General features: G+C 37.2%; 1 protein-coding gene and 1 long non-coding RNA gene across 2 annotated transcripts in view; one reads left to right on the forward strand and one right to left on the reverse strand.

The window, feature by feature from the left end:
• LOC137488296 (uncharacterized) overlaps positions 1 to 13,083 on the reverse strand; it is a 724,224-nt gene that overhangs the window by 294,011 nt on the left and 417,130 nt on the right. The gene's annotated exons all lie outside the window — the stretch shown is intronic.
• cyba (cytochrome b-245, alpha polypeptide) lies at positions 804 to 3,156 on the forward strand. The gene is given in 6 exon segments (NM_200579.1): positions 804 to 875; positions 1,336 to 1,405; positions 1,522 to 1,596; positions 1,759 to 1,842; positions 1,969 to 2,050; positions 2,506 to 3,156. Coding segments are annotated over 6 exon segments (558 nt in total). The 5' UTR covers positions 804 to 817; the 3' UTR covers positions 2,695 to 3,156.

Raw genomic sequence — 13,083 nt, forward strand, 5'->3', positions numbered from 1 at the left:
GTCTCAGTCAAAATCATTCATAAATTTTACATTCATGAATGTTAAAACTTTTTTTTAATTCAGAAAGGACTTTGATTTATCTGTGAACTCGTTAAAACACTCAAACTATTATATTGCATGTAAAACTTTTTTTTTTGGTGTAAATAATTGAAACTTGTAGGCCCATAATTTGCTGGAATTTTATTTATGTAACCCTTTTTATCTCTTTGTTCATAATGTATCTTTGTAATGTTCTTTCTTGCATAATAATAAAAAAGGATGTTCCAAGTTAATCAGAGGGGTAAATGTGTTTTATATATATATATATATATATATATATATATATATATATATATATATATATATAAAATCATTGATTGGATAAACATTTGCCTGTAAATGCAGTTTGTTTGTTAAATTTGAATACACGATACCCATTCGGTGGAATGTGCATATGAGCGTACATAAACATGATAGATGCAAACACTTTCATACACACGACGCACATACGTACGTATTAACTCGATCCCTGGATAAACACCCACATTAACACACACACACACACACACACACATAGATATAAACTCGCGACATGCAAACACATATGTTCTTTTTTATTGGGAGAATGTTATTTTTTTTACCATCGTCCCGCCTCCTGTGGTTTTTACAGCACACGATACGTCCGCTCTAGGACTTTCATTTCTCTTCATAAAATACAGCAAATGCGGAAGTGACAGTGGGTTGGGTTTGTTACGCTGGTCACAACCCACTTTTCTTTTATAAAAATGAATTGGGAAAAAAAGTTTATTTGCCAGTGACAGCACGCACTCAAGTGATCATGGCGAAGATTGAGTGGGCGATGTGGGCCAACGAGCAAGCTTTGGCTGCTGGACTCAGTAAGTCCACAAATACACTTTTCATATTTAGGTTCTAAAGAACATTTAAGCGAGTAATTGTGTTACATTGTGATATGTGAATACAGTTAAATTAAAACAATATAGAGCTTTAAAAAGAAGATAGGGGATATAATGTTGTTTAAACATAAGTTCTTGTTATGTAGGCTACCAGTTACATTTTTTAAAGTGTTATATGGGGTTTGGTAGGCTGCTTGAGCTTTATTATTATGTTATTAAAACCAAAAATATCATATTTAATTGATTATTTTTGAGTTGTAAAATATTATGTTTTATATATATATATATATATATATATATATATATATATATATATATATATATATATATATATATATATATATATACATATACATATACACACACACATATATATATATATATAGTTTTAGGTCAAATACAGGCCTTTGTAAATGAAATGTGTAAATCTTTTTTCCTAAAGTTTATCTGACTGGTGGAATCGTTGGGGTGGCTGGTCAGTTCAGAGGCTGGCAGTTTGCAGCTTTTGGGATGTATCCTTACATGCTATGATTGAATGTTTATGCTCTTTCGGTCTTTCAGTGAGTAAAGTGCCTTATTAAAAAAATAAAGTACCACAGTCTATTTATTGAGACCTTAACTGTGAAAGTGCTGCTGGTGTGTTTGTGTGTTTGCTTGAATATCCACGCAGCAAACGGGGCAAAGGCACCAGTATTGAGAGAAGGTAAGTGTTGATGAAAGCCAAGTTACAGGAAGTACAGGCTGGTGATTTCAACACACCACCAACAATTCATAACCAAAAAAAACACTGAGTCATTTGTATAGTGACAACTTCCTTATGTGAACCATGCATTACTTAAAAGAAAGTTTTTATGTTTAATTACAGCGGTCAGTACTGCTTTACAGTGTGTGTAAAATCTTTTGGACCCCTGACCAGAAACTATTACGTCAGAGCTTTCTTACATGCTGCGTAAGTCGTCAGTCACGCCTTGTCAAGCATGTCCCTTTTTTTGTTTAAGATGATTTCGAAAACATTTTTTTTTTTTTTTTGCTGTATAAGCTGGTGTCTTATCTTTGTGTGTGATTTACATTGCAGGCTCTGTGTCCCTGGAGGGTTCATGTTAGCCACAGTTTTGGGATGTGTGTGTCTAGGAATGGCAAGTTTGATCTACCTCTCTGTAAGTTCATCCAAATAAATGCAAAATAAATAAATGCTTATTTATCTGAAGATAAGGCAAACAACATGACTCAATTAATGTAACTGTAACAAAATGAAGATTGGGGAACTAAAACCTTAGTTTGCTTCCTGCACACTTACTTCCTCTTCAAAAACCCCTTTTCACTTTTAAACTGTTGCAGTTCACCCTAAAGAAATTTTTATTATTTCACCACTGATTGTTGGAAACTCACATTTCTTCTGTGAAACAAATAAAAGTGTAGAGAGCATAAAAAATCTTGATGTCACAATTTGTCATATGCTCATTCTTTGAAAATTAATTTACATTCTCCATTTGCATTAAACAGAGCAGATATTTTAATGCTGTTTCAACAAATGTTCCCATGTTTTTCTAAATAGGTGTTTATGAGTATTAACATTAGGGTTAGCTTTTGATTGTGAACTTTTGCATTATAGGCAGCTATTCATGGAGAGCACTGGGAGCCTATACTCCACATAGAGACAAAAAAACGTCTTGGGGAGAGCATCAAAGAACCTCCTCAAAACCCACCTCCCAGACCTCCCCCTGAACTGCGACGTAAAAAAGCAGATAACCTGGATGCTGCAGCATATGACAATCCTATGTCTGTCACCATCAACGAATAAAGATTTCCTAAAAGTGTAAATAGTTCAAGAGGTGATGGCAACAAGTAACAGTAATATGGAATGTTTATGATGAGTTATACAGACAAACTGCATTATCATCTGATATAATTGTCTTAAAACTTAGGATGTCACTCATTTGTTGTGTCTAAAATAATGCCACATTTTAGTTCCACTTTTTTGTTATATGTGTAACCTTTTTCTGTGTCTTTTTTTTTGTTGTCTAGAAACAATATTTTATTTATCTCTGATTTTTAAAGTAAAGAAAACAAAATCATGAGATGGTCATGTATGAATGATGAAAGCCTGTTTTAAAATGTTTTGTTACAAGGAACAAGGAAGTTAATTTCCTTTTGTGTCCTCTCGATGACTTGTTTGAAATGTTATATGAAAACAAACAAAAAAAACTTCATCTGACATCTACCAAGTAGATATAAACAATAAAGATAAATGGAAAATATCTGATTCAGATTTTCATATATTCTGATATCTTGATTTTTGTTCTTGAATGAGGATTAATAACGGCAACACTGGATGAGGTTGCAGCATCATCTAGTGCAGAGGTGGCCAACCCTTTTCCTGGATATCTACCTTCCTGCAGATGTCAGTTGCAACCCTGATTAAACACACCTGCCTGTAATTATCAAGTGTTGTTCAGGTCGTAATTAATTGGTTCAGGTGTGTTTGATCAGGGTAGGAGCTAAACTCTGCAGGAAGGTAGATCTCCAGGAACAGTACCCCTGATCTAGTGAGTATGCGGAGCTGTGATCCTTTTCACAGGATTGTTATTGGTCATCAGCATCTTAAATCCTTGAAAGTTTTTTACTATTTAGATTTTTTAAAAATTGTATGAGTATTTATATGTATTTATTTAAGTTTTATATATTTTTGCATCATATTTATATACAGTACTCTCCCAATTACTGCAATTACTGTGCTAAGTTTTTGAAATGGATACATTAATGGGGCATATGAACACAATACACTATTACAATACAATCTATTTACTATTGTTGAGTCATGGCCTAAGAAGAGTATGTTAATGTACTTCTCCACCACTTATCTTCTCAACTTTGCTTTCATGTTTAGCTGGTTTTGGGGGTTGGTTTTCAATCATGTTTGACAATGCTTTGCTCAGGGTATAAGGAGGAATGGTAACTGTTGATCGGGAAAAATGGCTTTTACTCTGCATCTGCCACACATCGGTGTGTAGCCTCATATGCTAGCAAAGTCTCGGTTACATAACTGTTCATTTGTTACAGCTACAGTGCATCTTGAAAGTATTCATAGCACTTCACTTTTTCCACATTTTTTTATGTTATAGCCTTATTTCAAAATTAATTGATTAAATTAATTTATTTCTAAACACAATACCCCATAATGAAAACATGAAAAAAGTTTTTTTTTGTAAATGTTGCAAATTTATTAAAAATTAAAAACTTGAAAAATCACATGTGCATAAGAATTCACAGCCTTTGCTCAATACTTTGTTGATGCACCTTTGGCAGCAGTTACAGCTTCAAGTCTTTTACAATATAATGCCACAAGCTTAGGACACCTGTCATTTTGTTGTATGGCAAGCGACGGTGTACACTCATTTTCAGATCTCTCCAGAGATGTTCAGTAGGATTTAGGTCTAGGCTCTGGGCCACTCAAGGACATTCATAGAGTTGTTGTGAAGCCACTCAGATATTTTGGCATTGTGCTTTGGGGTCATTGTCCTGCAAGAAGATGAACTGTCACCCCAGTCTGAGGTCAAGAGCACTCTGAAGCAGGTTTTCATTCAGGATGGATCTGTTCATTCCTGCATTCATCTTTCCTTCTCTCCTGGCTAGTCTTCAAGTTCTTGCTGCTGAAAAACATTCCAACAGCATAATGCTGCCACCACCATGCTTTACTGTAGGGATGGTATTAGCCTGGTGATGAGCCATGTCTGGTTTTCTCCAAATGTAACACCTGGCATTCACTCCAAAGAGTACTATTTTAGTCTCGTCAGACCAGAGAATTTTGTTTCTTAGAGTCTGAGAGTCCTTTACATACCTTTTGGCAAATTCCAGGCATGGAGTGGCTTCCGTCTGATCCCTCTACCATACAGGCAGGATTACTACACAGATGGTTGTCCCTCTGTAAGATTCTCCTCTCTCCACAGAAGAATGCTGGAGCTCAGACAGAGTGACCATCGGGTTATTGATCACCTCCCTGACTAAGGCCCTTCTCCCCCCGATAACGTAGCGATGGCCGGCCAGCTCTAGGAAGTGTCCTAGTGGTTCCAAACATCTTCCACTTATAAACAGATCTTTTAAACCCAGTTGCTTTGCGCACGTCCTGTCTTGCTGATATGATTATACACATTACCATGGAGACGTGTTAATATGCAGCAGTCAATCAATTTGGTGGACATGGAAAACTACACTCCTATGTCACATTTTAACATCAGGATATTTTTAAAAAGAGAATTGTTGTGTTTTTATCATTCCAATATGACTGTGGACACACTTTACATACACACAGTTCTGTCCAAAGCAACATTGACACAGTAAATTGAATAAATATAAAGTTAGATTTATTTTGTGGTCACAAGTAAATACAATTTTTAAGGAAGAGTTCAGATCTTAGGTATAACATTAGATCAAACTAACACATGCACAAATTTGAAGTTGTTCCATGCTTAATTACAGTACCTCCAGCCATCTCACCCCCCCGCCCCCTCACACACCTGGGTGCACTTCAGATCAGTGAGGATAATGTGCATCAAATCTTCAGTAAACAGAAAAGGACAGCACCAGGCCAAGACGGTGTTTCGCCAGCCTGTCTGAGAACCTGCGTTGACCAATTGGCTCCCGTTTTCTCATAGATCTTCAACAGCACAAAGTTCCATCCTGCTTTAAGCGCTCCACTATCATCCCAATCCCGAAGAAGCCAAAGATCACAGGACTCAAATACTACAGACCTGTTGCCTTTACATCTGTGGCTATGAAGTCATTCGAAAGACTGGTGCTAGCATATCTGAAGGACATCAATGGACCCGTGCTGGACCCCCTGCAGTTTGCCTAAAGAGCAAACAGGTCTGTGGATGATGCAGTCAACATGGGACTGCATTATATCCTACAACATCTGGGCAAACCAGGGAACTATGCAAGAATCCTGTTTGTGGACTTCAGCTCTGCCTTTAACACCATCGTCCCGTCATTGCTCGAGAACAAACTGACCCAGCTCTCTGTTCCTAACTCTGTCTGTCAATGGATCAACAGCTTTCTGACAGATAGACAACAGCTAGTCAGAATGGGCAAAATCACATCCGACAGCTGCACCATCAGCACTGGTGCCCCAGGGATGTGTTCTCTCTCCACTGCTTTTCTCCCTGGACACCAACGACTGCACAGCAAAAGACCCCTCCATCAAGCTCCTAAAGTTTGCAAACGACACTATTGTTATCGGCCTCATCCGGAACGCTGACGAGTCTGCATACAGACAGGAAGTGGAGCGGCTGGCTTTATGGTGCAGATACAACAACCTGGAGCTGAAAACACTCAAAACAGTGGAGATCATAGTAGACTTTAGGAGAAACCCCCTGCACTCCCCCCACTCACCATCATGAACAGCACTGTGGCTGCAGTAGAGTCATTCTGGTTACTGGGGACCACCATCTATCAGGATCTGAAGTGGGACATTCACAGAGACTCTATTTTGAAGAATCCCCAGCAGAGTACTGTTAAGTTAAACCGGCCACAGAAGCTGCTCGTACGTTCTACTTAGCTGTCCTCCTATCCATCCCCTGCACTTCAATAACTGTCTGGTTCGGCTCAGCTACCAAAACTGACCTCCGTAGATGACAGCGAATAGTCCGGACTGCTTAACAAATCACTGGCACTACCTTCCTACACTTCAAGAACTGTACTCTTCCAGAGTGTACTCTTCCAGAGTGAGTAAAAGGGTGCGCAAAATCACTCTGGATGCCTTGCACCCAGACTATGACCTATTTGAACTGTTACTGTCTGGTCGGCGCTTCAGGGCACCAATCACAAAAAAAGCCAGAAACAGGAAAAGTGTCTTTCCTCGGGCTATCTACCCTATGAACAGTTAAATATTCCCCAACTGTGCAATAAACATGTGCAACACTTTCTCATACGCACTTGTACACAGCACCTTATATCAATATACAATGCAATACTTTCTCCATTCACATTTGTACACAGCACTATATAACCGATATTTATGACAAATCTGTGCATACAATTCAGCATCCAGATTTCTTGATTAACTGCATCTCTGTTTAATGTTTATTGTCTTTTTTTCCCTCATATTTATCTTGTGTTGACACTTGTCACTTTATGTACACTGGATTGGGAATAAAATTGTTCTTTTCAGATCTAGAGGTCATTAACACTGTAAATATAACAAAAAGTCAATTGTTTTTATTATACTTTTTAGTTATATTTATTATATTTATGCTTGTATTTTTAAGTAATAAAAAGTTTATTTCAATTCAACAAAAAAAAATTTAAAACAGCTATTTCTTTTTACAGTTTGTGTCAGAAAACCCAAATTCAAGCCTCAGTTTATTGTGAAGACAAATATGGTGGCGCAAAGATCATGAAATTGGGATGTTTCTCAGTGTGGCTTTGGCCTATTTATCATTTACCAGGTTTTATGTATTACTTTGAACATCTCAATACTGTACTTGAAGACATCATGTTGCCTTACGTCAAAAAGGAAATGTCTTTAAAACTTGACATACAAGACATACCTGTTTCTTACTTGATGCAACACAGATATGCAGGTTATCTATAACAATGGTTAGGCAGTTAAAGAGTTAATTCAGAATTAAAAAAAAATAAGTTTAAAAAAAATAAGTTTAAAACCTAAAAAAATAGGTTTAAATAAAATGCCCATACTGCTAACTTTAATATTCCATTGTCATTTAAAGAAAGCTCATCAGTAAATGTCTTTAAAAGAAAACAGGTTATAACATCTGGTCTCATTGCTATACTATAATGTGGAGATTTATATATTAAAAAAAAAAAAAACCTTGTAAGATCTACTTTTCACATTAACATTCTATTTTACTCTCCCTAAAATTTAAATCCACACCCACACACACGTGCGCACGCACGCACGCCCGCACACACACAAAGAAAGGTGCTGAGGTGGAGGACTTCTCTTCTGCTGAATCCAGCAGTGCAGCAGGTCCCTTGCCCTACCTATTTAAATCATTCACCCCCTGCCAGTATTCTGGAAAATTGTAAACATGGGCAATTTGTCTAAGCGGTAACAAACCAATAAAAGATAAAGTCCACCATTCTTCAATTCTCATATAGCTTTCCTGACAAAAACTCTTGCTACTGAAGATTTCTATTCTCTCAGTGTGAAGTATTTTCTAAGTGTAAAGCAGTTCATTTTCTCTTCTTAAAGAGTAGAGTGTTTGCAGCAAACATGCCAGCATGTGTTAAAAATACTGTGTAAGATGAGTATGTCTGCACAGGAGCAACACTAGGAGAAGGCTATGCTGAAAAATAACTGATTGAGTAGAATAACAGAATATGTAAAGCACTGATTATGTTATGACATGTTAAATACTTGTATGAAGCTTAGAGTGAGTAACATATTATCAAGTTATTATCCTATCATGACAATGTTTGTAAACACTTAGTTCCTTTTGCATAAGTTGCATCTATGGAGAGAGAACTTTGGTTTCAAAACAGTTGCTGACATGACATAGACCTGTGACATCTCGCTGACCATAGCAAGCTGGCTGAGAGCCAAGAATAACAGGGCCACCTAGAGTAAAAACCTATCCTAAAATGGTTAAGAGTTAAAATGAGACACATAGGGGTGTGTCAAATAACCTGTATAAAGATTGTAGAAAACACAGAGACTTTAGAAGGAGCAGGAGAGACTTTGGAAAGAGAGAACCAGAGAAAGGAATTGTCCAGGAGAGACTTCAGAATGCTCTGGGGTCTGCTCTGCTCTTTCTCGGCTTTATTATGTAGAATAAAGTCTATTTTCTGATATTCAAAACCTCCGGTCTGACAATTTCTAATTGATAAGAAGTCGAATTACGACACTACACACAAACAGCTTGGTTGTATCAGTATGACAGCATCACAGTGAAAGTCATGCAACAAACCCTATGCACCACAGAAACACACAACTATGACCCTTTATAAATGCCTACTTCGTTCTGTGCACGGTCTCCCAGCTTGGCAGGTCTTAATTAGAAGGTAGGGTCTTCTCATAGGATAAGAACTCAGTCAGTAAAGAATAATGAGACACTGATGTGTCATCACTTCACTAGCAGTTGAGTGCTACTTCACAGATTTTGGTCTCACCCCAATATTGATTTTAAACCAGGCGCCCAGATATGACCTGAACGATTCAACTGCCATGCCCTTGATGCCCGCCCAAACATCTATGTTTTTATCTTTTAGATCCAAGGGTTGGACAATAAAACTGAAATGCCTGGTTTCAGACAATAACAATACATTAGTATGGTGTAGGGCCTTCTTTTGTTGCCAATAGCATCATTTTGTCTTGGGAATGTCAGATACAAGTCCTGCACAGTGGCCAGAGGGGAGTCATTCTTCTTGCAGAATAGTTACCAGGTCAATATGTGATGCTATGTAAGAAAAGTGTTTCATGGCTTGCTCCTCCAAAACACCCCAAAGTGACTCAATATTATTTAAATCTGATCACTGTGGAGGCCATGGGAGATGTTCAACTTCACTTTTATGTTCATCAACCCCCTTTGTCAGCAGTCTTGATGTGTGTATTGGTGCAATTTTATCCCGACATATGTCCCTGCTTTCAGGGGACCATTGTGTGCACATGGTCTTCAAGTTTCGGCAGTTCTTGGCAGTGATGCTCACATCTAGCACAAGTATCGGGCCTTGGGAATGCCATGATATTGCACCCCAAACCATCAGTGCTCCACCCCTATGTGTCACTCTGGGAATGCAATAGTCCAGGTGGTATTCTTCTTTGGGGCTTCTCCACATTGCAACTCCCTCGGATGTGAGAAAGACAGTAAAGAAGGACACAACAGACAGCAATGCATGTTGTTTTATATTGTCCTGCGCCCAAAATTTTCAATGCTGACACAATTGAAACTAACATTTGGCATGGGCACGAGTGACCAAAATATTTGGCTATAGCAGCCTGGCCTTAGCAAAAGAAAAAAAATGTGAAAAGTTTAGAAAAGTATGAAATGCTGGTATTATCACAAGTTACAGATTCATACTTTTAGTTTTCAAAACCAGGTGTTAGTCTTATTCCCTTTACCAGACATTGCTTTCTGTATTTAGAACCTTACACTGTAGCCTACTTTGATACATAGAGTCCACACAATTCCACTATTTAAATTTATTAAAGCCCTGTTATTGTCGTAATGAGGGCCCAAAGGTTAAGTCTTGCCCAGTTACATTAACTTACATTAAATTTGACTCCTATGTGTAAGTTGGGAAAAGGTGTGAAAGCTCCCGATAATGTTATTTCACACCATCAGAGATGATGAGACCTTTGTAAATCTACAACCCCAAAGCAGAAAAAGTTGGGACAATATGGAAAACACTAATAAAAAAAAAAAAAGAAATTAGTGTTTTCCAAATTTACTTTTTCTTGTATTTCATTGCAGACAAAATGAACACAACATATTTCACATTTTGTCTGGTCTTCTCAAAGAATTTTTTTCTTTTCTTTTTTTTCCTGTGATTTCCTACATCCTTTGGGTTAAAAAAAAATCTACAATTTAAAGTTTTTACATTTTGTTTTTATTTTTAATTTCACAGCATGTCCCCTGTAGTGGACCACAGGACCGTTTTAGTTCGAAATGACCACCACCCAGACAACAAAACTGTACAGGATATGGCTGTAAAGGGATATAAATCCAATATTAATGTAACAAAAAAAAATAAAAGCTATTTTTAAAATTTGTATTAAAATTCCTGAAACAGTTTAGTCTGAAAGAGAGCCGAACTCAAAAATTATATTAATCCAAAACAAATTTATTAACATACCTCTCTCTTTCCCATAAAATGTGCTTTTTTGTATGTCTGCCATTTTGGATGCAGTGCAGGAAGTGGTTCCTAGCATGCCAGCCAATCAAATTACATATCACTAGAAAGCCCAGGGTTTCTTCTGAACAGTACAGGACTTGACAGAGTAGCTAAAAAATACAAAGATAATTCTTGAAAACGCAATGTTCACTATAAAGGACACATGTCAATGGGTGGGGTCTCAGGAGGATATACATCCTTTCCTGTCATACAGACCTGCAACAAATTCAAAAAAAAAGTTGGGACAGAAGCAATTTAAGGCTAGTAATCAGGTAAATTGGTTAAATAATGATGTGAGTTGAAACAGGTGTTGTCAAAAGGTGATTGTAATTATGATTTGGTACAAAAGCAGTATTCAAAAAAGGTCTTGTCTTTTAGGAGCAAAGATAAGTCAAGGATCACCAGTTGCCATTAAATGCGTGAAAAAAATAATTAAATGTTTAAAAACAATGTTCCTCAATGAAAAAAAGAAAGACATTGGCATATTTAACCTTCAACAGTGCATAACATAATTAAAATATTTAAGGAACGTGGAGGAATTTCAGTAACTGAAAGGGCCGCAAGCCTAACCTGAAAATCTGTGATATCCGATCCCTCAGGTGATTCTGCATCAAGAATCATCATTCATCTATAAGTGATATCATCCACATCCACACAGGACAGTTACAGTTTTTTCCAATTGTTTACACACATTTTCTGTATCCAGGTCTCATGTTGTCAGAACTCTACACACAAATCACAAAACACACACACACATTGGGCAAAACTCTTCAATTCTCCTGCAAAATGAAACTCTACATTCAAAACAATGTGATTTCTTTTTAAAATGTTATTTTGTTTTCAAATGATACACACAGACCATCACATCAATAGACAATAATAAGAACAGTAGAACACTGATGTGCTTAATGTTAAACACTATGACCACTTCTTCTCCATTCATCATAGTGACTTACTGTCAGCCTTTTTTGTTCAGTGTTACACTTACTACAGACAGTACATAGGCCTAGATAAGTGCATTGTAAAATATTTCAAAATATTGTTTTTATACAAAACACACAAATACCAAATATATTTTACTGTATTTTCCCCACAAAAACAGTGTACACAGTGTTCATCTCAACCCACACAAAGTTACACACACACACACACACACACACACACACACACACACACACACACACACACACACACACACATATATATATATATATATATATATATATATATATATATATATATATATATATATATATATATAAACAAACAGCTATACTCTGTTTTTCTGTTTTGGTCTGGCCAAGCAGTGGGGGAAATGTCACTTTGCATGGTGAATCCAGCCATGAAAAGCATCAACTGCTATAGCTTGGAGAAAGGGTTTACATGTGTGTGGATTTCAGTCATACACTTTCCATCTCCAGGCAGAAAAACAATTCCTCAATAGGATTGAGGAATGGAGAATATGGAGGGAGATAAACAACTAAAAATTGTGGGTGGGCAGTGAACCAGTTATGATCCAGATGAGCTCTGATTTTTAAATTGCAATTCTGTGTGACAGGTGTTTACTCATCTGATGAGTTAGTATGCTAAGTAGGGCAACTGACTTTACAATTGTGAATGACAGTGTGTTTCTTGTGAAAACAAAAGATTTTCTGCATGTGCAAAATGCAGAGAATTGTGTGTTGTGTTTTGAAAAAAAGTGTGTTGTAAACCTGCAATTTGAGTGTAAAGCAGGAATTGTGCTTGTAGTTTAGCAGAATTGGTTCAGGGGGTTGGTGCATCAGTTACATGTTGTAGAAAAAAAAAGTAATTGTGTGTAAACAACTAAGAAAAACTGTAAAACTATACTGTGCCAATGCTAACAGTCTTAAGAACACCGTTGACTTCTCTGGGCTCAGAGGCATATTGGATGGGCCATCACACAGTGGAAACGTGTGCTGTGGTCAGATGATAAATGTTGTGTCATCCAGACAAGTTCAAAACCAAGGGTCTGTCATGGTATGGGGATATGTTAATGCCTTTGGCAAAGGTAACTTGCACATCTGTGATGGCACCATTAATGCTGAAAAGTACATTTTGGAGCACAATATGCTGTCTTCTTTTTTTTCAGGGATGCCAATGCATATTTCAACAAGACCATGCAAAACTGCATTCTGCACACATTACAAAGTCCTGGCAGTGGAGGAAGATAACACAGGTACTTGACTGGCCTGTCAGCAGTTCCGACCTGTTTCCAGTAGAAAATCTGTGGAGCATGTTGATGTGCAAAAAGTGACAAAGAAGCCCCCTTACTGTTGCCTGTGTAACGGAGGCCAGCTAGTAAGTGATGTGCAGGTAAACC

The sequence above is a fragment of the Danio rerio genome, chromosome 18 (assembly GCF_052040795.2).
Source record: "Danio rerio strain M-AB ecotype USA chromosome 18, GRCz13ab, whole genome shotgun sequence".
NCBI lineage: Eukaryota > Metazoa > Chordata > Actinopteri > Cypriniformes > Danionidae > Danio > Danio rerio.